General features: G+C 37.7%; 1 protein-coding gene across 1 annotated transcript in view; it reads right to left on the bottom strand.

The window, feature by feature from the left end:
• The window catches only part of LOC115418697 (cadherin-2-like), a 168001-nt gene that overhangs the window by 79113 nt on the left and 61718 nt on the right, over positions 1-27170 (bottom strand). The window contains exon 3 of the mRNA XM_030133247.1: positions 5169-5398. Coding sequence (XP_029989107.1) covers positions 5169-5398 — 230 coding nt within the window. The remainder of the gene's footprint in view (positions 1-5168; positions 5399-27170) is intronic.

The following is a 27170-nucleotide window of genomic DNA, read 5'->3' as shown; positions in this document are numbered from 1 at the left end:
CCATTTTCCATGTTTTCTTGATAATAACCAAAATCACTTCAGTTCTTACATCAATAGCTATGGCATTGTACTGACAAAAACACTGCTTTTAGGCATTCCATGGTTTCTTTTCTGACTGTTTTTGTCACATGATACACACAGGAGTTAATATTCGATTGCATAACTATTGTTTTTGATGATTTTTGATGGTCTAATCATTTTTTCCGCGACTATAGATCACCCAAATTGGGTGGGAAAAAAAATTCAAGGTGCATGGCAAGGAAATGAATGCTGGATGAACCCCAAAGTGTCAATTCTAAAGAGCTGATCTTTGAGGGGAATATGGGGGGAAATTCCATCTTTCAGCTTTTCATCACATTGGACTGCACCACAGGTATTAAAAACCATCTGAATGTTGATAACTTGGCGTGACATGCTCCTGCTGAAAAACACTGATTTGTGCATAAATCAAAATCCAGACCTATACCAGACATGGTAAATATAGGAAATTCTACATCTCTTACAATGCATTGAGATGCACGACTGGTAGTTTGATTATTTGTGGTACTTATCTGGATTTTTTGATTTGGTAGAAACCAGGACACACACCTACCACCTATCTATTAGACTCACACCCTCTCCTTCATCTAATGGTCAGTGGTTGTTGCATCATGCTGAGCCTCAGTCCTTTCATACTCAATCAAATAACCTAATAAAACACACTGAAAGATGAACACTTAACTGAAAATATGCCTGAGGAAATCTGCCTAAAGGCATAAGTTACCTTTAGGGAAAAATGTCAACAAGTATTTTAGTATTTTCAACATAATGTGACCTCTGTACAATCTATTTGTGGTGCCCACAGCATTATTAAGCTTTTGATGGTTATAGTGAAGCACTGGCAGCACTTTGATAAGATTAAAGAAAATAGTGGTCTTGTTTAATAAAGAAAAAAAAAAATCCAGTGACTCATTTCCTCTCCATTTGTCCAACTCAGGATGTGAACTCTACCCTTGCAGTCTTTACCAAGCCACCACCACCATCACCACATCAAGGCTTTCCACTGCTGTTAATAAAAGTAGTGTATGATTTATTCCAAAATTGCATTGCCTCTGAACCAGGCAGTCACTGATTACAATTGCTGTTTCAAAAAGCTCACTTTACTGCAGTTAATTTCTTCACCCGGGTGATGTTTCACTGTGGAAATCAAACTCTAAGTGACTACCGGAACAAACTCAGGTGGCGCTCTCTCCATCCCCCTTTCCCTAACTGCAAGACGCATGGTATATTTTTCATGAATTGGGCATTCAAAAGCATAAAACCACAATAAACCACAATCAGAAAGCTTGTTTTCTGCTTCAGTCCATGTGGTATTCAGTGTCGACTGTATGCTTTACAGTGAAAGTACAATATGATTGGACATAACATCAGCCGCAGAGCGACTATGGGTTTAACTGTCAGAAGATAATTATAACTTACAGATATTATCCTTTAAAGCATCCTTTTACCCTACTGCATGCTTACAGACTGGAATTACATCAGCAAATGGATGACTGTCAGTCCTGGTCACATCTACTGCCTGTCCGTCCATGGGAGTGGATCTCTCCTTCACTGTGGTTCTCGCCGAGGTTTCTCTTTTCCCACTGGGTTTTTTTGGAGTTTTTCCTAGCCAAGAAGGAGGGTCTAAGGATGGGGGATTCCATTTGCTTTACTGACTGTTTATTAACTGACTACTTGACTGTTTGTTTACTTGTTTGTTTAATTTTTTTTTTTTTTTTATTAATTTTTTTTTAAATCAATTCAAAAATTTCTGTAAAGCCCCGTGAGGCAACTTGGTAGTGATATTGAGCTCTATAAATAAAATTTAATTGAATTGAAACATGCCCTGCTTTGACACAAATGCATTGTCACTGTATCAGTGGTGTAGCGTAAGCAGAGAGGGAGACTCAACTATATCACAGGAACAGAAGAAGCCATTGTTTGGTGAGCTGCCACTTTGCAATCTTGACTTCAAAGTGGTAGCCATCTTGGTTTAATGGAACCAAAGGTACCAAATGATAAGAAATGTCCTTGGCTCTTAACCCTATAACGCCAAATGTTTTATATTTGATACATGAGTTTTGAAGTCCTCTACATGATCAGTGTGATATTTTTTTTCTTGAAAAACCTGATGTATACAATTATATACATGCAATAGACGGATAATCCACAGGGGCCTCGGAGAAATTCATTCACCAGAGGCCTTTCCAGTGACACTACAACATTGTCATTAATGAGGAAGGAGGAGGAACTTTGCCAATTTTGAAAAGGAATTACCAATTTGTTAGACATGTTTGTGTTATATTATGTTTTTGTTTGTTCAAAAATAATAATATTTGAGCTTTGAGACCCAATGTATCAAATATGATACAAAACTGAAACTCATACATGGAAATTGATATTTGAAAAAAAAAAAGGGGGGTTATTCGGAAGGACCAATAAAGGCTTCAGTTTCAAAGAAGTGGAATTTTCCATCAATGATTTAATGGTTCAGGCTTTACAGGGTTAAATGAAGCCAATGTGGAAGCATCTCAAAGTTGTAATACCACTGATGGCTACTGGGTTTGAGTCCTAAAACCCCTGGCTACCATAGATATGCTCTTTAAAAAATAATAAGTCGATAAGTTGGTCATAAGGAGTCATTCTGGTCTCATTTGTTTCACGTGGAACCTCTAATAAGTGATCTGCTGTTCAATCCTTAAATAATTGCTCCTTTTATCAGCTCTAAGGTTTGATGCCTGCCGCGTCAGGCTTTGGTTGACAGGTTACATGACAGCTTCCCAGTCGGACAATGTGAGATTCTTTTTACTGAATAAAGTGCATTTTTTTAAGCTCAGTTATAGTTGGGGTTGGTAACACAGTTACACAGTTGTTGATGAAGGTTACAGTTTTACTGAGTCAGTAAGCTAGAAAGCTAGAATGGGGCATTTAGCACACATGACTTCTTTTGTCCAGATAGTGTCACTTCTAGCTCCAAAAAAACAGTATGTTTTTGGCCAAATTGCAAACTATTGGCTTCACAATGACAGTTCAGAAAAAAGTGGGTGATGTTACTGTTCTTGACTACATTTGGACAGAAGGATGAAGCTGAGGTGAAACACTCCAAATTAGCTTTAAAGCTAACTTATTGAAAACCCCAACAACATTATCGACGATCAATGATAAGTGTCACCAAGTAATATGAACTACTTGCCAAATCTTTGCACATACTTGTTTGTAGTAACAGAAATATCAACTTTTTCTAATGTAAAAATAAACTAATAAGTGCTAACATCCATATGTCATGTATTCCAATACTGATTTAATACTAAGATTAGTTTAGTATTGTAATGAGGAAACATTTGTGTTAAACACTCCTTATTAAACAACGGTAGATACAGAAGTTGAAACTATATCTACTGCTTATTTGTGAAAATAAATCCTACACAAGCTCTTCTTCATGTGTACTTAGCTGTTGCGTTGCCCAGTGAATTTGTTTTCAGTCCAAAGTGATTTATTTCAGTTTTTCTTTGCCAGAAAAAAACATTAAAAAAACGGACTAGGCAGTTTATAAAACATGACATAAGGTGGCTTAAAATTAATAAAATGATCAAATGAAAATGAAGGTATGAATGTTGATACAATAGTAAATTCAGCTGCATTGGATGTTTATTCTGGACTTCACAGAGCTGTTGTGCCAACAGCTGTTTAACCCCCTGACCATCAGATGATGAATGTAATAGCTGTGTTGATTATATGACAGAATACACGTTTTCACACTGATTTGTGATTTTGGTTTCTGTTTTATGATGTGTACAATCTCTTACTGAGTCCGAGTTGAAGGGCTTGACTGTCTGGTTGTCCGTGTTACGTAGCCTCATAGCTCATACTAGGTAGCTGTTTTCGTACATGAACAGCAGTACAGTTGCATGAGAGTAGAGACTGTACAGTTATCTCTGCTCAAATAGAATGACGACTTACACGGTGGAGTATTGTAAGTTGAAGCATCAAACACTGACAGTGTGTAGCTCTGGGGAATCGGGAGCCTATATCTGATGCATATAAATGACAATCCTGCATGCGGTGAAGGTATTTGCGAATTCATAAAATACGGGTTTGGTTTTGATTGCGTCATATAGATTTTATGTCACTTTTGTTTAATGCAAAGTCTACTATCTCTATTCTGCATTCATATTACAGTAGGTTTGTCAGTGTAAGTGTAAATGTATGTACTCTTCAGGCAGGGAAGCAATGAAAGAAATAGGTGCGCAAAAGTAATTAGTTCTACATTATCACAATGAATGAAAAGATGGGTGCACTTTCTATGAGGCTTCTGGAAAATGTGTTACAATAATAATAACTGTGTGTTTTGAACATCATAATATTATTTGTTAATGGAGGATAAAAATACTACACATTTCTCTGTCAGCATATGTTTGGGGTGTTTTCAGAAAAATAATGTGTCTACTCGTATGGTAAATTGAGCAGAACTTAATTGAATTGCATTGTTGCGCCAACAGTCTATCTTTTATAGTTTTAATCAGTAATTGTTGAAATGCTTCTGCTGCACTGGTTATGACTGCTTCAACGCCTCCTGCAGATGTTTCACAGTTAAATTATTATTCCTTGTAAGCCACTACACATTATAGTTGAGCTCTTTCTGTTACAAGTAAATTTTTTACAATAAGTCTGCCAAGAAAACACAAGCTTTTTTTTTATTAAAATATAATAAAACAGACCAAAATCGAAATATGTGCCTCAGTTCTATGCCTCTGCCAAACAGTAAAGTTTCAATTTACATCCCTGAATGTAAAATTCTTGAAATGTACTGCAGGTAGAGAGGACTTGTAGGGAAGTGAATAAAATGTACGGGAGTATGTTTGGTGAAATGGAAGTGTTCAGTGAAAGGGACCTTTGACCTGTTGGGTATAAAAAGTGTGCCTTGACCTTTGACCTTTGAATACAGTGTTCAGATATGTTCAACCATGTGTCCAAATGAGCTTTTGCACCAAATTTGAAGAAGTTCCCTGTAGTTATTCCTCAGATTTAGTGTTCATGAGGACAAACGGAGAACCAAAAAAACACAATGCCAAGAAAGAAATTCAAGTGATCACTGTGACACTGAAAACTGACAGTGTGTGCACAGCTCTGTTAAACCACCTCTGTTTTACCTGTTCAGGTGCTGCTCTATTGCCATTTGGACGGGTGATGAAGTGAATCCTGGTCTTCCAGACCTGTTTGGACTGCAGGTCTCGGGCATAGACCACAAGCACAGGTACTTCCTTCCCTGCCGGGCTGATGCGCCGCAGGGTGTACACGACGCCATCCTCCTTCACCCTGAAGTCAGAGGCATCACCAACGTCAAACCACACCTTCCCTCCGCCGCAATCTGTGAAGCTCACTGTGGATGACACAGAGACGGAGACAAATGTCAGACAGAGTGGAAAAAGCCATCAATCACCTGCATGATGTGCTGCGTGTGTGCTGTATTGTTATAAGGTTAGATGTCTAAATACACCCAGAGGCCAGTTTAACTCAGTGGGCTCCATCCCGCTGAACCCAGAGGTGGTCTACGTTTACAGGAGTGTATTCTATTTCCAAATGTTCCAAGACAACATGATCAAGATCCATTTCAGAAGCACCAGACAGGAAAAGAATCCCCATCTGTGCCACAGAGGACAACTTTATTTAACTCTGTAGTTTGCAATGGGTTGGGCAAATAATAGGGCAGCACAATGGTGCAGTGGTTAACACTGTCGCCTCACAGCAAGAAGGTCCTGGGTTCGATGTGTGGAGTTTGCACGTTCTCCCCGTGTTTGTGTGGGTTCTCTCTTGGTACTCCAGCTTCCTCCCACTGTCCAAAGACATGCACTTAATAGGTTAATTGGTTACGCTAAATTGCCCATAGGTGTGAATGTGAGAGTGATTGGTTGTTCGTCTCATGGTGAACCCCACCTTCACCCATGGGTAGCTGGGATAGGCTACAGCCTCTCAAGGATCAAAGTGGTTTAGAAGATAGACAGATGGTTGGGCAAATAACATACCATAAACAAGTAGTGCCAGGCACAACAAACCCTGCCTCTCACACATATTGTAGCTAATTTTGGCATCAATCCAGCTGATGTCATCATGTCTATGCGTGTGGTGATGTCAGCATGTGAACTGCCTCTATATATGTGGCAAGTTTAAGTAAATTGAAACAAAATTTATGTTTTTATAAACATTTAAAATTTCACCCATTATAAGTAAATGTGAGAAGAAAAAACACTTTAAAAATTCATTAAAAAATTGAATTTTGACCAACTTTTCCCAAAATGTAACCACATCTATTAACCCTATATATACTATAATATAACATATCTATATAACCCTAACCTTAACACAATTTATTATGAGATTATCCTTTGTATTTTGCATTTTTTCAGTGAAAATCAGGTATTTTCTTATATTTAATTTACTGATCATGTAAATGTTCATTAAAGCTCAGATTACATTTGCGGGTCATTATATCAGAAACAGAGAAAACTGAAGAAAAAGTGTCTTTTTCAGTCCAATCTATCATTAACTGAACATAAACCCAGTGTGTCCATCCACTGTCATTGAGCCAACTCCATGGGTTTTACTGGTGAATCAATGTTGTAGAAGATGACGGTGTTTCCACAGTAACTACGGAGCCTCTGAACATCCAAATGGGTCATATCTGATGACCATGAAAAGATGACAAACTGTATTTTACACCAATCATTGGCATGGATTGATAGGATTAATGGATCAACAGGTATTAAACAGTTTAGATCAGTAGATGGTTTTGGTTGTCGGTGGCTGTTTGAGTCTTTATGGGTTAAAAACATGCCGACAATCAACCATGTACCATCAAGTACAGAGACATGAACTCTACAGGTGAGGATGATAAAACGTGGTAGGTCTTTAATGTGTTCACAAAACTGAAATGTGAAAAAATAATTGACTGGAACAACTGTACAAACAAGCATCAAAAACTTACTTTATTTTGGACATTCAGGTGTGAAAGGAATCTAAACTGTGAGTCTTTCCTCCTGGTCATGTAGTTAGTCCACTTCAAGTGAATCCTTATGTTTGGTTTTACTTTGTGTGGGTTGTTTGGGTGTCTGGACTTCTCACCCTATCTTCAACCTCACCCTATCCTCCTGTGACAAAATTCAATTACCTAAATAATGCCCTGGTACTCACGAAACAGGCTGAGTTGCAAAAAAATCAACAATTCAGATGTCCCGGAGACAAAAGATTGTGCTTTGATTTCCTCGGAGAACAGAAACGCTGGAGTTTGAGCTCCACTTCACCATGTACATATAAAGCACCTCCAATAAAACAGAAGAGAAGCATATATTTACTCTGAGTAGTTTATGGTTATTAACTATCAGTTTTAATATCCAGTACATCCACCATCGGTAGATCATTTAAGGGTTAGAGTTAGGGTTACGATAGTATAATATGATCAACACAGGAACCAGGACATGTTCCTGTTTATATGAACACACTTGTGCTATTATTACAGGAACTGTAACTCTGAGAGGAAGTTACTTGAACAGGGTGGACATTAAAATGTGAATAAGCAAATAAATAAAATAAATGTGGATAAATCAAGAAAACAGTGCCATCCCAAAAATGTCCAATCAGAGTCAAGTATTAAAGGGGTTGTATGTAGTATTGATATTCCAGACTATCAACAGTGGTCCAGAAGACACCTATAACAAACAAACCACCAACAAATAAATGAATTTTTAATAAAATATTGGGGCCCAAAACAGGACCAAAATTGGGACATGAAAAGCCACCTAGGTGTCAGTGCATTTGATCTGGAAAACATGGCTTGAAATGGCCTAATATAAATAAAGACACTGTGTTAACTTTCATAATCCTAGTGGTTTTTCTAATCCAGACGTGGGTTTTCATGAATCTTAGTCTCATTCCAGGTTTTGTGTGTTACCCATTGTGTCCACTGGTGTTACATGCAGAACCTGCCCATTTAAACACATATAAATTGCGAGTGATTTTGCAACAGCGGCCATTTTTGTGAAACACTCTGCCTTGCATAATTAGTTTGATTCCCAAAATGTACCTGTGAGACACTAAAAACATATTCAAAAAAATAATAGTGCGTAATTTTCGTGTCCTTTTGACCGTGCTACATGTGGATTCTTGTATAAAAATAATATAAAGACTTATTTTATCTGAAAAACAGTTTCTCTTTTATCTCAGTAAATATTTATTTTTAAAATAGACTCAAACTTGCTTCATAACATTAGTCTACATCTGGTTTGAATTTTTAGCCCCCATATCTTGTTTTTAGGGACCAGTTTCATAGAAGCACCCAAATGTAAAGATCTGTTAGGAATTGTCTAAACAAGGTCACAAATGTCATAGTTTAATCTGAACCATGGATCAACAAATGGTAAAGTTAGCAAAAGGTAATAACATATAATACCTTTATAAGCCTCATAAGCAGAAGAAACACTGTGATTTCAGCATCAAACTCCATTCTTTTCATTTAGAGCCATGTTCAGTGGTGAAAAAAAGTACTTACAGCTGTTATCACTTTGTCACTTTCTTTGACTCTAATAGTTGTTTCTTTGTGGTTTTCATCCCATTTGGCCACTTTCTGACACTTTCGGTATATTACTGCACCTCTATTATCCAATACACTGGAGTCTTTCAGAACTCTTTATTCTAAACACCTCATGCACATATATCGGCCCTGAGACTATAAAGAAAACCCGACACTTGAAGTTTCGAAGTGCTTATCGGAGGTAAATCTGTCACTCTGTGGGGTTTTCCCAACCATGATAAGCACTTAGGTGTTTGTTTTTCACAGGACCTTGGTCAAATGAAGAGAAAAATCATGCTGAGAGTTCTCTACCATGTTTTTCCGTCATGGATGGTCAGGCTAAATTGAAGTTCCGACCATCTGAATTATGTTTAATGAGTGTTATTTAGTGATTATATTTGTGGCAGAAATGTGAAGGGTTACCTCAGGACATGATGTTTACCTCACCAATGTGGCTAATGTCTGACTGTAATGTGAAAATCAACAATCTGTGTTTGCAACTGCATCGCCAAAGCCTCCGTCTTCTAACAGCATGTTACACATCTAGAACATTTAGTCTGACCTGCAACATTTTTCTGTGTTTCAGTTATATATACATCATACAACAGGCATGTGATGATGTCAACCAGTGAAGAATTTTTTTTTTTTTTTCTTGAAAGCTGCTTAAGGGTAAATTTTAAGGGATAACTAAGGTTTTAAGAGGCTAAAAGAGAAAAAAAAGAGACAGAATGAAGAAAAAGTCATGTAAGACCTGCCTTGCTTTTAGATGAGCTTTAGGGAAAAGATCGATGGACCTGGCCAAAGAGAGTTTAGCCTGTCTGTAAATCCCAAAGCCGAAGACGGGATTTGCAGAAGTAAAACCACGAATGGGCAGAAATGTGAGCAGCTTTCAGTGGGAGCAACGGGGTTGTTCTTTTCCCTGCAATTTTCCCTCTTTATTTGTTTGCCAAGTATAGCCTACCTTAGTGGGGAAATGGTTTTTGTAATGGCTGGAAGAGGAGGGGTGGAGGTGGACGCAGAGCTGTGACTGCATTTTGCTAGAAATCATCACAAGTTAGTGCGCAGGGTGATTTGAGCAGACACAGTACCGTCATGCAGAACAAAGCTGTCAACGGCAAATGTCAGCTCATCACAGTCGCACATTAACAAGTCAGTGCATCTACAATGGCTTCCTCCCTCCTCGACTGAGGAGCAGAGAGGACCTGCAGTCTGGCTCATGTCCAGATATATTCTGTAAAAAGTGATGGAGAATCAATTCACAAAAGAAAAATGTAAACAAGACACAAGGTAAGGTTCACACAGGAGAAATGGACAGGAGGAAACTTTTATGTAATGCAGGTTTCATCTAAAAAAACTTTTATATATGCAGGAAAAATATACAGGAAATAATGATAAGAGCACCCCTTGTTTTCTTCAATTTCTTATTCATTTTAATGTCTGGTAAAATTAAAGGTACAAATATAATAACAACAAAAGTAGCTCATAATAGTTTAATTTCAGAGCTGATATCTAGCCATTTTCCATGGTTTTGTTGATAATAACCAAAATCACTTCAGTTCTTACATCAATAGCTATGGCACTGTACTGACAAAAACAGTGCTTTTAGACATTCCATGTTTACTTTTCTGTCTGTTTTAGCCACATGATAAGCACAGGAGTTAGTACTTGATTGCATAACCATTGTTTTTGACAACTTTTGATGGTCTAATAATTTTTTCCACAACTGTGTGTGTGTTTATATATATATATATATATATATATATATATATATATATATATATATATATATATATATATATGTGTTTGTTTGTTTTCCTTCATTTCAATTCTATATAATTCAGTTCATTTCAACTCTGCAATGCCAATATGATCTGTAGTGTCCACAAATTTGTATTCTAATTGTTTGTCCCTACATTTGTATTAGTTTGCAGTTGTTTTTGTGTTGTAATTCTGAAAGATTTTGGACCACCAAGGGTATGTGCGTGTGCTTATCTATAATTTATTTATTTTACCGAGGAGAAACATACCCATTTTAAAAAAATCTATATTTGTATTTGTGTATACGAGACCTAACGGTTCAGGAAAGAAAAGCACAGAAATACAAGACATTATTTCTGTCCATCACATCTTTTCTTTTTCCTTTAAGATGCTATTGCCAGATTTTCTAGTGCAAGGCCACAGAAACAGCACACACTCAGAAAACAGGAAAATGTGTATAAACCAATAAATAAAATGTAACCTGCTATACGACTTTATTTGCTTTACACTAAATATTTTATTTACATTTTAATTTTGACATGAACAGTATGCATGTTTTTTTCCCCTTTTCTTTATTTTAATGAACTGTTATAAGGGAAACTGAATTCTGGTATACAGGAACTTTTTAAAGTGTTCACTGTAATGAGTCTTTTTTAGCCTGAAGTCTGCAAGATAATACAAGTTAGAATTTATCTCTTCTTTATAAATGCACATCATGCCTGTTTTCACTTTTTCAGTTTTCTTGTGAAATATTAAAGAGTTTTCAGCCCCCAGGCTTCCTGTGATGATGAATCAAATCAAACAAGCTGAAAAGGCAAAATCATTTTCCGGTTGAGCCGTTCACCATATGCACGTCCTGACAGGGTGGAAATCACTTTGTTTTAAGGCGTCATGAGCCAAAAAAGTTCTTGGGAGAATCACTGACATTGCAGAGTTGGATTTCCTATTCATCAAAACAAAGTGCAGTAGACCTTGTGTAATAACAGGGTCATGTTGGACTTGATCTCACAGCAGTAACTTTTTTAACATAGATGTGTGTGGTCATGAGGACGGTTGTCATTTGGAAGTGAAGATTTTCAGAAGAAAACATTCATGCTTGTAAGCTTTAATACATACAGTATTTAAGCATTTCTAAAAAAAAAAAAAAACAAGCTTAGCAGTTCTTGTTTTGGTTTTTTTTCTTTTCTTTTTTTGGCCAATTTATCCTCAGCTTTTCAAACATATCCAGCCAAATGGATGGTTCTGGTAAAATATACATATACTGGAACTTTCATTTCCAATAATATAAATACCTTTTCTTTAAACCACTCCTACTAGTAAATAATGCTGCTATATAATTGATTTCACCATTGATAGTTTGTTATTAATAACTCTGATGAACTGTGAGGTTGACTTTATCTTTTGGCCAGAAGTGACCATATTTGGACAAGAGGGAGGAGTTAGGGGTGAAACTATACTGCTAATTAAGAGTGGCGTTAATTACTCCACTATTATCCCAAATATGACAATATTCAGACTTTAAAGGGATCGTATTTTGCTAAACCCACTTTTATTAGTCTTTGGTACATTTATTTGTGTATTTGGGGGCTCTAAAAATTTTGAATTTGAACCCTCCAGGTGCTGCAAAGCTATCTTTATATTCATTCTAGCAAAAATTGAGTGGATTTCTACCTGTTTTAATTCCTGCTTAATTTGTTACATCTATAACTAGTTTTGTCACGACATTTGCACATATAAGGTCATGACTTCCAACAAACATTTCTCTGCGTACAACATAATTGTTTGTCAGCAACAGCAGTTGTAGTCCATACTGAAAATATGTCCAAACTTTGAGCCGATTACCTAAAATGTTCAGTTGTTGGTTGAATGGGACAGAGCAGCACAGTCAACAACTTGGAAGGGGGTGGGGCATAAAGTGGCTCATTTGCATTTAAAGGGCCAGCGTTCAAAACAACCTTCAGAAATAAGGTTGAAGGTGGACCTGTGGAGTTGAATTAATGAAGAATTCACACTCAAGCACAGCATTTACAGTTTATGTATACCACAGAGAAATGTTTCAAAATGCATAATTCCATTTTAAAAAAGAAAAATATTACTCCTTTAACAGGTATCATGTAAAAAGCATATTCTGTTTGGATATTGGGAAAAAGGGGGCCAGACCCAATCTGCAGAGGAAAATTTGGCTACATAACTGTCATAAACACTAAATATATATATATAGGGCATCTCTGTAGAGAAGATAGATAGACAACAAGACTACAGTAAAGTTAGTACTAATTTGGTAATAGGCTAAGCATTCTGTCATTTAGCCTGTTAATTAGTGCAGCTAGCAGTGTTAGCATGTTTTTACATGGCACCGTTGACATTAGTCTTATCAAAATGTATGTGTATGTGTGTGTTAGCAATTATTCAGTAACTGATATTACTCCGCTATTAATCCTGCTCACATACAGCCATGCAAACTCCATTAAAAATTGTGTTTTTTTCCCCCACTAATGGCAGTGGAAATCCTCTCTCTTTTTCCTTTAACCTCCTTCTGGAAATCAGATTGCTGATACTGTATATGCTCATGCCCATAAACCTGTTGATATCTTATAATTTTTAACTGTAACATCTTTCTCCTCATGACCACAAACGTGGGCTTTTCTCTGGAGTGTCCCTCTCTATCAGAGAGAATCTCTGTCTTTGCTTCAGCTGAGTGTAAAAAAGGGGCCACAGGCAATAAAATAAACAGATTAGATTCATTTTCTGGATGCACTGTATACACGTCCACAGAATCCTCATAAAACCAGAATAATATCAGCATATCTCACATTTGTTAATCAGAAAATGCACCATTCAGAAAAATCTGTATATATTCTTTTTGTGCTTTTTTTTTGTGGAGATCTGCATTAGAGTGCATCCTGAAAACATGTCTCTTTCACATGATGTAAATATTTATATATCATTGGCTTCTTTATGTCTCTCTAGAAGTCTGATGATGAGCATTGTTGCTGAAAACATCACAGCTGAAATAAAACCTAAAACAGGAGCTACACTGGTGTGTTACTAACTTCTTCTACTTTTGCTACACAATTATCTGAAACTGTAATATTATTCACCAGGCAGTGCAGACAGGCTACAAGTGAACTTCATTAAACATTAAACATTATTGTTATTATAAACTGTACTGTAAGCATGTTTATCAGCTGTAACATGTGGATCTATGGAGACTGACTGGCTTTTGGAGCCACCTGTGGTTACTGAAGGAACTGCAGGTTTTGGCACCTATGCACGAGCTTCACCTTTCAGTTCCAGGGGTTGCTGTTTGATTCTAACCCACACCCTGTCTGCATATCAAACAACCCACTAACAGTGTGTTCTTGATAAAGGACAACCACCTCTCTCTACCCCCCACTATCCAGCGCTTGTTTCTCGTCTGTGCTTTAACGTCCTCCACTCACTCTGATGGCCTCCACCAGCTCACTGTAACTGCTCATACATTATCCATGATCATGTACAAAAACACTTACCCTGCTACATGATGTTGAAGCAGTCTGATTTAACACCCCCCCACACACACCCAGGAACTGGGGCAGAACTAAGCATAGGGCTTTCAGATGTTGCTGGGCAGCAGTGGCCAGTTCATAATTCAACATCTCTCAGTTCACCAGTCAGAACAGCACACACCGAGATAAACATACAACAACAAAAACATCGACAGCCACAGAACACATGCATGGCATTTACCCTCTCTTACAAAAGCATTCATCATCATGCCAATACTGATATTTAATTCATATAAATACAAACATGTGCATCTCCACAGGATAGAATCTGTATCAGTGCATTAGGTTACATTCAGACTGCTGGAAAATGTGGCCCGAATCTGATTTTTTTTGCCCATATGTGACCTGTATCCAATCTGTTAAAGACAGTTTGAACAGCACAAATTAGATGTTTTTAAATCCGACCCAGGCCACTTTCATATGTGGTCCCAAATCCGATAGGTATCTGATATTTTCATTCATTTTCATTTTATTTTATTTTGCTCATCACAAAATACATGGAATGGAGAACAAACACCATGTTTTAACAGAAAAAAACAATATACATTCAACAATAACAAAATTAATTGAAAAAGAGGTAAAAACCCTTTTAAAAGAAGAAACATTACAAGTTTATACATTGATGGATGCTTTGAGTAGTATTTTGGCAAATACTTTTGCCTAAATTCAACAACCATTAGTACATTAGTACATTCAAATAAAATGTGTAATGCAATGCGACATCAGTCTGAACAGCCAGGTTGCATTTATCCAGAGTTCCTACATATTTGAAATTTCAAAATTCCATATTTTTTTCCAGACCCTCATTTCCAGGTGTCTTGGTGAAAAATTTCCAACCAGCCAACCAGTCTTTATATTTAGGATTTATGAGCCACAGAATTTACATCTACCCATTATGAGTTCTGCCAACGATCATACAAGGCATGTTGAATAGCTTGCTCACGAACAGTGTGTGGACATCACCTGTCTGTCAAAGCAGCACTGAAACTTGATGACACCTGGGCGGGCCTTAAAATGGGTTGGAGGAGGATAAGAGCAGATGGCTGGGCAGTCAACTTGTCAATCTGCCCAAATGTTTTCTGGGATGTGCAACCGACTGTATGTGCTCTCACACAAACATTTTAGCTATGCTGGCAAGTGCCTTAAAAAAACAGATTGATCCATTTCTTTTTTAAGATATTCATAATTTTATGTTTTAGAAAATAGAACAGTGGTAACAGGCTTGGAAACATGAATATTTTTCCCTACATTTGTTCCCATTTTCCATATTTTTCCAGACATGGAAATTTATAAAATCAAATTCCTTACCTTTCCATACTTTCCATACTTGCATAGGAACCCTGTTTATTCAACCTTTATGTCACTGAAATACGACAAACGTCACAATTCTGTGTTCCACGAGGAGCAGCAGGAAAAACACCAACACGCCGAGATGAGATGCCTCTATATTTACTTCCGTAAACACAGCGTGCGCCTGTGTGGTCATGTATTACATCAGGACCTCTTTTACGCATGCGGGTCACTTCAGGGTCACATTCAGTTCATACTTAAAACTGAGAGAAGTCGCATTTAATGTGTAATATGAATGAGTACAAAAAAAAAAAAAAAAAAAAATTGGATTTCACTAAAAAAAATCCAAATTGTGTCTTAAAACCTGCTGTCTGAACGTAGTGTTATTGGTCCGCTAAGCATACTGAGGTGAATGGAGGACAAATACACAAAAACAAATGCACCACATGATGTAGGCATCACCATTAAGGGTGTGTGATTTTGATTCAATTCCAAGGTATAATATGATAATAATAATACAATACAGATACAGATACCAGTGCAACTCATAAAAACATCTTGTATCATGCAGGACAGATCCATGTGTCATACACAATGTAACTGCATAATTAACATGCCACTTCCAAATGCATTGTGTTCCTTCCAAATGATTTGTCGAACATGAAACCAGTCTGGTATAAACAAAGGAGGCGTACAATGCGTATGTTAGGAATCATCTAGTTAACCATAATGTACGTTTTTACAATTTCAACACTTTGCTGTTCTAAATTAATCATCTAAAGTGTTACTGTCTGAAGATATGAAGCTTATTTTTGTGGAGAAACAGACCTGAGTCCTGTATATGGAAATCTGCACACAGGCTGTTTTCATGGATTCAGGCAAACAAGACTGCTGTTAGTAGGGATGTCCCGATCCGATCTAAAGGTCAGTATCGGCTGCCAATCTGGCATTTTTTAGAAGATAGGATCGGATTTAGTCACGAGATCCAGACCTGGTTCTGAGGGGTGGGGTTAACAAACTGAACAGGCCATACCTATTGACGTGCTACAGCAGTGGTAAATATAAGGCCCATGGGCCAAAAGCAGCCTGCCAAGGGTTCTAATTTATCTTACAGTATGAATTTGGAAAGCGCAAAAATTATATTACATTACATTAAGTGGGGACCGCAGAGCACTGATGCTAACTCCGGCATATTTACATGTTTATACTGAAATGGAATGTATAAATCTGTTCATTAATGCGCACTGTCCCCCCTAGATAAAGATACATACATACTAAAGTTATTACGAGTCAAAGGTGTCATATTTGTTTTAGTTCAGGTTCCACATTCAGCCCAACTGTGATCTCAAGTAAAATAACAGCATAATAACCTATAAATTATGATTCCAAATTTAACTCAAAATGTCACTGCAAAAAGTCGGTATCGGCAAAACTAATCTTTAAAAAAATCGAATTGGAAGCAAAAAAATCCAGATCGGGACATCACTATTTGTTAGCCTGGGAATGGACTAATATCACCAAAATAAACTCCATTACAAACTTCACATTCAAGCTCATGAGCATTCAGTAGTACTAGTAATAGAACTAATTTCTGCCTTATACTGATAGTTAATAGGAAATATATATTGTGAATAGTGTGGGGATACACAGTGTTTTCTGCTTGCAGTGGAAAAGCCATGAGATGAATTGTTGTAATCAAGTGAATAAATCCCCCTTGTACAAAATGAAGCAGTAATGGTATAAATGTTTTTTTTTTTGTTTTTGTTTTTTTCCCCAAGAACCCTTTCCAATTATGAATATGCCACACAAGAGCGGCTTGATCAATGCACTAGCGGGATCTGATCAATATCACCGCGCGAAATAAAAAAACAGCTCACAACAGGTCCTTTCTGATTCTCACACACACACATTCACAGGTGGTGTTTTCACTTGTTACGGAGTTAAGGCATAGACGTAGATTCACTTCCTAGAGACTTATTCACCTTAACCATAACCACAACTGGCCTACAGCTTGAAGCACCTCTTAACCATGACATGTAATGAATTACGTTCTGGAAACCTGAAATGTATCCTCATAAGCATGCAGAGAACCCACTCTATAAACACATTCAGGTCCCTAAAAGAATGAAAATGCATGTCCACCCACACTGCAGGCTTTTACATCAAGATAAAGAGGATGGAAGAACAAATACAAGCACACAAAAGATAAAAAATATTTGTTTAAAACTGAGAATTGATTGGACCGCGGCTACAAATCATCATAGATAAGAGCTCTGTTTTCCTCAAACCGTTATTCATGTTGGGTTGGAGGCCTCAGAAATCACATTTAGACCACAATCAGACACTAAAACTCCACTGAGGCCAGTACAGTCATTACTTTGATGGCAAGAAGAGAACAAAGAGGCAGAACATTAGACAAGACTTATTTTCTGGGGCCTCATTTTATAGAATCTCAGCTAAACCATTACCCCGAGCTTTCAGAGAGCTGGTTAATACATGAAGAGATCTTAGAAATTATAAACAGAATTTGACCCTAGTAATTAAAGTTAAATCATCATCATATAACAAAAAAACATTATAATAAAGCTTACTTTACAGAATTATCATTAAAACAGTTAGAACCATAGGAGCTGTGTTTGACTGTAGCTTGTAGATTTGAGTCAGTATGCTAACATTCTCAAATTAAAGTTCCACTTTAAAAATGACTGTTCTATTGAAAATTTTTCCCCCAACATATTTTGTCATTTTATTAGTATTATAGTAGCACTGTAGTAGTTAATCCTATATTAGAAAAGGTAAATGGACTCTGTGTGTCTTGGGCATCACAAAAAATCTGGAAAGAGCTGACTGTTGCAGTTTGGCATACTTATGTATTTTTGGTCAAGGAAGAGACTAGCAAAAACGGCAAGTTGATAGGACCAATATTTTGGGAGATATAGCCTTACAATAGCCTTGCCCAAAATCACAGAATTGTAGAATATAAGTGGGTTACTTAACAACAGATAAACAATAGGGCCGCATTGCCATGGTGTCAAATTTCATGTGCAGAAACAGGCATGCCAGCTGAGAGGTTACTACCAGTGGTATTTACCGAGAAAGGAAAGGAATGAACTGTATCAGAGGTACGTTTATTACTTACCACAACTAGAACCCGTGGTTCATCACAAATTATATAAGTACAAGACCGCATTCATCAGACTGAAAGGAATCATTCTGAGTAGTTCAAAGAGTTCTGATTTGAACCAAAACAGTCAACAAAACAAGAGGCGATCTCAGTCACGAGCTCAAAGTTCCTTGGTGAGATTTTAGTGGTGAAATATTATTTTAGAAAGTGTGTTTTTTTTAACCAAATATAGGAAGTTATGACAAGGAAATTGCCAATAGGTTCTCATTTTAACACACCACCTGTGAAGATCAGTATACCCTAACTGTAAAAGAGTTCATGCAAGCATATGTGAAAAGTAAACACAAGTTAAGCCAGCCACTTCTGTAACAATTGATCTTTGATATTATTGGCTTCAAATGCTTAAAAACCATAACACTTCAAAATTGTCAGACAGCAGCAAGCCGACTCTGTTACAGCAGGTTATAGTTAGCCATAAGACAAAATAAGAAGAAAATGAGCTGCATATGGAACATGTACTGAGTCACCATGAACCAAAACCCAAATACTTTGGCCCTCAAGGCTGTGCTTGTATGAATGAAACTCCAATCGCTAGCTTATCTAATTCAATTTTGCATAAACAATAAGTATACTGGTTTAAGTTATGCAGTTCTAAGCTAATGGTAGCCAATGTTGCTGCTGTAGATGAGCAGAAGAGAGGCAATGAAGAAGTTAGAAATGAGCCTAAGGAGTTTCACTTAATAACCTGATTCAACTATACAGCAATCAGTTGGTAGAAATGTATGTAGGTGACTTTAAGAAATAAGTACCTCTCAGGATGAAACAGACTTCAACACAAACAAGCAAATAAGCATGTGTGAGACTTTCATATTGAACCCTCAACCTTCATCAACATGTTAACCAGAGATGTACCCTGTCCTTTGTGTACGCAGAGAAAGTGACAAAATCCAGCAAGCAGTAAGTCAATATTGTATCTACAGGACAGTGTGAGGGTCAGCTTGATGTGATTAAATTGGGGTGGACATAGACCTGAGGGGATTTAACCCATCAAATCTGATGTAGTATGCTGACTGCTTATCAGGAAAAACATCCACTGTGCAAAAATGTACATTTCTGGACACTTGACATACCTGTTCGCAAGCAGAAATACAGCATAGCGTGGTAATACACTGAGAATATTCCTAGGCGTGTTTCTGAATGTGAACATGCATTTGTGGTGTCTGCAGGTGTACATTTTCACCTGGTGATCATTCAGTGTAATGCACTTTAATCTGTTATCTTTACGTGCATTTATTGCAGGCCCATTTAATGTTCATCTGAAGATTAACCCTTTATAGGGCACGCATTTAAATACTCTGAAATTCAAAATTTCAACCATAGTGTGTTATTGCAGGACATAACAAGACTTTACATTTGTGAAATTTTTGAAGTTACTATATTTGGTTCCTTGCCCATATAAAAAGAACAAGAAAAATGCATGTGAGCTGAAAAGAACATCACTTGTAGAGCATTTGACCATCATAAGTGCTGATCCAGACCCCTGTCCACATCCACATTATCCCTTTGAACATCATTCCTTACTTTAGTACCATTACTTTATGGTACCTGACAAAACAGGTCCACTCACTGTTCATGCAGAGATGGACCTTACAGACCCTGTAGACCACACTGGACCTGAGATTGTTGACTCACTGTCCTCACTGTAACTGTTCCTGTCACTAGTCGCTTTTCCCTTGGACATATGCGCAAAACTTTACCGATATTCACTAAATGTCGAAAAAACAGAAGTGTGTAATGTTGGTTTTTCCATTAAAGCTATACCTACCGATGTGGCATTTCTCACAGCACTTAGTAAAAGTTTGAACATGAACAACCCGCCTCCATCCAAAGCCCCGCCCCCTTCCCTCTGCCTGAGCACTGAGGCTCCTCCTCCTCTCTCCTCCTCTCACCTGATGGAAACGGAGGAGGAAGCAGAGGTGGAGGTCCGGTCCGTTTTGGCGTGTCCGCGGACCCCTCCCTCGGTAATGAGATGTATCATCCGCCTGCCGCGGGCCCGCGGCCCCTGTTCCATCAGTAGACCTGGTCTGTGCAGTACTGGGTCAGTGTCTTCACTGCAGTGCCCAGGGGATGGGCGCGCGCACTGTGAATGCGCGTCCTCCGCGAATTTTCCGTGGACATTTGAAGTTTCATAGTCCATACAATTATCATCCTACATCATCTTACATTGTGTGACACCATGTACATGTACCTGTATGAGTCCCACCGTCATAAAAGCTGACCTTTATGCAGACCTGTTTAGTCCTGTACAGCTGACTTCCGGACTTTTATCTCCATCCTTCATTCATCAGACTCCCGTTTGTTCTCCTCAGTTGTCGTTTCTGTTCATAAATCCGTTTAATCCCTTCCACATGTGCATGTCAGTTCTATCCAAACACATCCTAGACAGTAGACTGTGGTCAGTGACAGGAGAAGCAGCGCCAGTGACGTGTCAGATTCAGAGGGACACATATCGGATGCGCAGACGGCGATAATGGATCGGATGCTGGACAGCCGTAATGGATGATTGACAGGAGGCTCAGTCAGGTTCGGCCAATTATTTCATTCGGACCGACTAAAATGATTGGTCAGATTTTTCTTAGAAATATATGAGAATTAAACATTTTTGAGTTTCAATACCTGGTGGATTTCTTTTACATTTTAGTTTGACACACACTTATTAGGAGCATTTTAAGATGACAAAAGAAAAGTGTAAAAATGCCACATCATACGGTATAGCTTTAAATCACAAATGTGATGATTTGTTTATTTATTATTGTGAGATGACAGAAGAAGTCATTCCATAAACATGGCCATGAACATAAATATCATGCTGATTTACAGATATATTCATTATTATTATATATTATCCCTCTGTCCTGTACTAAATTAAAAAGTCATTCAGTTTCCTGGTGTGTCCACACATACCGTGCCATGTTTCTTTTAAAACTCTTCTTCTTTGCTTGTTGTAACGTTCGTCAACATCCGTTTGTTTTATTCACTCTCATTCACTTGACTCTAGTTGCGGAGGAAGGTCTTTCCATTGCAGTTTTGCATGATTTACCATTTGCGCTGCATCCGAAAACCACCTCTTGCCAGCGCAAAAACTTTTAATCAAAAAATTATAGTTTTGGCAAATATTTATGCGCAAGTTATATTTGCACAATTTGAGGGTCAATGGAAAAGCGACTACTGACTTGTAACGTGTGGAAATTACCAAAAATAGTCACTTGCCCTACGAAAGGTTAAGAAAGGTGCAATACGACAAAGACAGGAAAATGTACACCAGTGCTGTATGGTGTGGAGGCCTGGCTGCAGCAGGGATATGGCTCAACACACATGGAGATGAAGGGATGCACGTATTTACATAAATAAACACGCACACAAATGAGGGCACACGCTCATACACATTCTCAAGCAAAGATTAGAAGACAACAAAGAGAACCAAACAGGATTAAAGCCTCACTACTGGATCTTCCAAAACAATTTTCTCTGTGCTAAATACTCACAAACACTGCTGAACTTTGAAGCATTCTTAATATGTGTGTGTCTGTGTGTCGTTGTGACAGCTGGGTGTTGCTAGATAAACTCTGTCTAGGAGCAAAGCCAGAGGCCAACTTCCTTCTTCTCACTTTCCTCCCCATCCAACCCTCACATTCACACACACACACAGAGTATATATATATATATATATATATATATATATATATATATATATATATATATATAATATAATATTTCCTGAATTTACAATTAAATTAACTGGCTCTTGCAGGTTGTGTCATTAATAACAATGACTTATCTGAAGCATTAGAGGCTGACAGTTCGTGGTGCATGTTGTTTCTCTCTCAGCAGAGATAAGCATTGCCGTCTGAGGGGATAGAACCTGTCAAAATACACTGCACGGCTAGATGGACACAGGAAAAATCTAAAACATGGGTTGTCCTGCTACATGTCCCGGTGCTTTCATAATGCGTCAGCGAGATTGCTGGGTGGAAACGTGCATATTTGCGTTGTACAAACGTTCATGCCTTTGGACAGCTCACGATGTTGGTGATGCGAAGGTTAAAATAGAGTATGGCTTTCAGGAAGACTTCCTAAACTGTAATTGCAAGTTGTGTTTGAAATGAACACTGTTTACAAGTAAGAAACAGGTGATTATTCTGGGGGAGAAAAAAAAAAGTTTCAAGCGTTGGAAAAAAAAAAAAACAACTTAGTGTTTACTGCAAAAACCCACATTCAAACAGAATTCGTAAGATTTAATACTAGTTTCAGTTCAGAGGAAGAAAGAGCTAAGAATGGATACTGATAGACTGTCTTTGGCTCATGTCTACATAGGTCTGCAAAGATCTATTTTAGGGGTAGTCATCAGAAAAGTAACTCATAATGTACCATATACTAAGGGTGTAACGGGACAGAAAAATTTATTTTCGGTACGTTTTTGGTACAGGGGTTGTCGGTTTGATACATTAGTAATATGTTTTCAGTACAGTGAAGGGGGGGTATGGGGGGGTGTGCTCCATAATTACCGAAAACCGACAGTGAAACTTAACATGCTTTGAACGTCTGACCTGGCTTCTGTGCCTCTGTTATACTCTCTGTTGTCATGTTAACCCCCCCCCTTATCTGTACCCCAGCCTCAGAATAAAGTGTTGTTGTTTTTTTTGCAGTGGCGCCACTGCTGAATGTATGTAGGGGAAACCCTGCGCATGGTTCTGCTTGCAGCCACCCTGCTTCCTGAGTGTTTGAATTCTTCACATTGGCTAAATTGATTCATTCGGACCACATCAGTATTATAGAGAAGGCCCTGATCCGAAACAGTCCAGTACAAACGAGTGCACCATTACGCCCCTACCACATACAATCACAATACTTTGACCATGAGGGGGCAGCCATGGCCTAGAGGGCTGGAGAGGTGGCTTGTGACTGAAGGGTCGCCAGTTTGATTCCACGGACTGGCAGAAAAAGTTGCTGGCTTATGTGCCCTTGAGCAAGGCACTTACACCCCCCCTGCCCCCCCCCCCCCCCCCCCCCCCCAATTTGCACCCACTATGGCAAGCCTGCTGCTTGTAGTTTGTGGTGTGTTCCTGCATGTTTTCATGTTTTAGAGATGAGTTTAGTGTGTGGTAAAAATAAATAAATTCACTATATACTGACAATAAAGGATCTTAATTTAAAAAATAAATTAATGATACATACACTGCCTCCATACATATCTATATATTCTGCAGTACTTGAGACAATGCAAAACAATAATCTCCAGTACTCCCGTCTGTAGGTTAGTATTTCATAACGAAAGTCATCATTTCATAAATTCTGTTTTCCTTTTTGTTGTCTTTCCTTCATCCACTGAGTCACAGGTGACCCATTTAAGGGTTTGGGTTAGGTTGACATTTGAGTCATGTTCCAATTGATGTAGTTTATGTTGTGTGTTAAACAAACCAGACAATGATCATATGCAAATGAAGTCCAATACACACAGTTTGGCCTTACTGAGCTTCATTCTAACTCTTGAATAGGGTAAGTTAAATAGGTTTTGATAGTGAAAAACCACCACACAGCACCTCTGAAATGTGTTTATTCCAAAAGAAATGACCTAAAAGATGAACTATGTGATGTTCTCCGCCCTGAATTTAAAACCTCTCAGTCAAAAACAATACTCCCTCACTGGTGGAATGCAAATGACTTCTTAGCGCCACCCTGCTCCGGCGTCCCCTAGCAACTAACCCTGGCTCAGAAAAGCCAGTGTTTCCGTGTGGCCTGGGTGGGCGGGGCAGCATCCCTATACTCCGGCCCTCCTGAGAGAGATAACTCAGGAAGGCATGTAGAATCAATCAGCCACGGCTCTGAAAGGCCAATATGTCGCTAATAAACACAAATAGGCCGAGTGAATGCTGAGCTGGTAGTCAGACAAAAAGAGTCAGAGCCTGGCTGTTCTATACCTGCATTACACACTCTGTCAGGGTATTACCATGTGAAGAGAGCACGACGCTGATAGATGAATCACAGGCAATAAGAGCGAGCAGGCTCTGAGAGGCCACGGCTCGACTGCTATCATCACCTGCTGTTCACAGGTCCATCCATTTACTGACCCACCAGGCTTTCCTGCTGAACAGCTGGCAGCCTTAATGCATTTGGATATGTGTTGAAGGGAAAAAATCTATCCTTAAACACTCTTCGCATATGGCAGCAGTCCAGCAGAAAGGCAGCTTTACACAGAAACTGGGCTGTTTTCTACTGGTGGCATTCATGCATTTTTTATATTCATAGAAGCAGGAAAATGACTGGAGGAATAGTTTAAATTAATAAAACAGTGGATACAGGTTTTGCTTTCTGACAGAAACATTTAAATATTTATATTTGATATTGAAAGCAATCAGACAAATGTCCACTGATAGCTACTAAGTGAAAAATGTGGCATGACATTTGGGTGTGTGTGTGTCTAAAATGTCAATTTTCTGCTTTCTTTTATGGTTGACGGTGGAATTTCTGTTCCTTAGAGTTAAAGTTCTGCATGTGCTTGTATGTGTGTGTATTGAAGTGTTTTTGAAGAGTCTGTTCTGAGCTTGTCTGTTGTTGACATGTTAACCCTATAGGCTCTTCTCAATAGTCTGTCTTTCACCTTCTCCGTTCTGCGATGCTCAATTGTGACTAGGAACTTAGATGTCTCAATTACATAAAATGCAAATCAAGTACAGAGGAAACCGGCAGGAGGAGCTTTGTAGAAGCCTTTTCAGAGAGCTGACATGTGACGTGTAAAAGAGGCATGACACACATCTTGGTTAATGGCCTGGCCAAGCAAAAGTGAACATCAGAGTCAATGTCTTTTTTCTCCAAAACTATATTTTTGTTTACTCAGCATGAAAGATATACAGTGGTGGAAAAAAATTATTAGACCATCAAAAGTCATCAAAAACAATGGTTATGCAATCAAGTACTAACTCCTGTGTGTGTCATGTGACTAAAAAAACAGAAAAGAAAACAGGGAATGCCTAAAAGCACTGTTTTTGGCAGTACAATGCCATAGCTACGGATGTAAGAACTAAAGTGATTTTGGTTATTCAGAAAACCATGGAGAATGACTAGATATCAGCTCTGAAATTAAACTCTTACGAGCTATTTTTGTTCTTATCATTATTTTTGTCCAAATAAATGTACCTTTAGTTTTACCAGGCATAAAAATGTATAAGAAATTGAAGAAAACAAGGGTGGTCTAATAGTTTTTATCATGACTGTATGTCTGTAGTTTCTGAAACTGTGTTTATTTAATTTGTACCTGAATTACAACTGGATATAAGAAAATATATGAGAATACAGTGTAAACTAACAGTAAAGGTTGTAAATGAATGTATACAGCAAAAATTCAGAATGGAAATAGCAATGTGTAAATAAATATGTTAAAAATGTATGCCCGTGTCTAATCTTATATTTCATAATAATTAAATATTATAATGATTTTGACTGTTACTTATTATTTACAAAAAAACAGCAGAAAGTTGTGTATTAAATATAGTAATGAAACATATGCCACCAAAGACCGGTAATTTGATCAATATCTTAATAAAATCTTTTATTATTATTACGGTGTATCTCACTGAACAAACACCTCGCTCTGTTACTTTTTTGGATTCTCATTCCATTACCATGAATTAATTTGTTTTAAAACTAAAATGAAAATGATATCAGTTTCATTTTTGGATATAACGTACCCTCATATTTTAAGAAAAGTGTGGTATGCTACATGTTTGCACTTTCCTCAGCGCACAGCACTTTTTGGTATTTTTTCCAAACCTTGAATAACCAATGTATAGTTTTCCTCACTCTGTTACTTTGTCAGTGATGATAAGTTCATGTCTGTAAATATTTTAAATATTTGGTTATTATTCCTTAATATCATGTTAAAGTACTTGCTTAGACCTGCAATTTGAGCTATTATGGTTGCTGCTAAATTAATTTTTAAAAACAGATATGGAATGATTCATATTCCTGACTCAACCCCTCCAACTGCACCTCCAATGGGAAGGGGGGGTTCCCCTTGGTGATGAGAGAAGTTTTTCTAAGCTAACCGCTATCCAGTAATGATAAAAATGTCCTTTTTTAATAGGCTTTTTCTTCAGTTTCATTAACCAGTTTAAAAGTGTACTCTGTGGTTTCTCATACACTTGTGTACTTGCGTCAGTTTCATGTTGGAGTCTGTGTTGTGCTAAGAGTCAGCTGTGTGTTGAAGTTAGCTAACTCCATTACCAAGCTAACAACCACCTATGTACCTACATCATGGCAACAGCTTATTCACTCATAAAGGTTGTTTTTCTCATGCTCACACTCAAGGACTTTATTACATGTTATGTTTAGTTTTTTATGTACTGTGACAACACTGATATAACACTTGCTACTGTTAGCTTAGGAATGGAGTCAGCTAACATCAATAATTAAATGACTCGAACACTGACTACAACACAAACGTCAAGTAAACATGTAAGCATGTACAAATCTTACATCTTACATGTTGAACAGCTTTATAAGATTAATATTTAATGTAACAGAATACTTTATATCAGCAGACTCCCTTGACAAAAGCAGAGGTAGGCTTATTACTTCAGAGAACTCCCATGTTAGCTATCGGAAGTAAAACCTACATTGATCAATTACTTGTTATTGTGTTATTGATTTACTTCTGTGTTTTAATATGTTAGTTAGTTGTTGATCAAACTAAAAGAAGCTCACTTAGCAAGTTTTTAGAAAGAAAATAGCCACAGACATTAGACATTAGCAAGGTGTTTTTCAACCTTGGGGACAGGACCCCACTTGCGGTCATCTGGAATTCAAACGGGGT

The sequence above is a fragment of the Sphaeramia orbicularis genome, chromosome 4, assembly GCF_902148855.1.
Source record: "Sphaeramia orbicularis chromosome 4, fSphaOr1.1, whole genome shotgun sequence".
Lineage (NCBI taxonomy): Eukaryota > Metazoa > Chordata > Actinopteri > Kurtiformes > Apogonidae > Sphaeramia > Sphaeramia orbicularis.
This window is presented reverse-complemented; position numbering and strand designations above follow the sequence as displayed.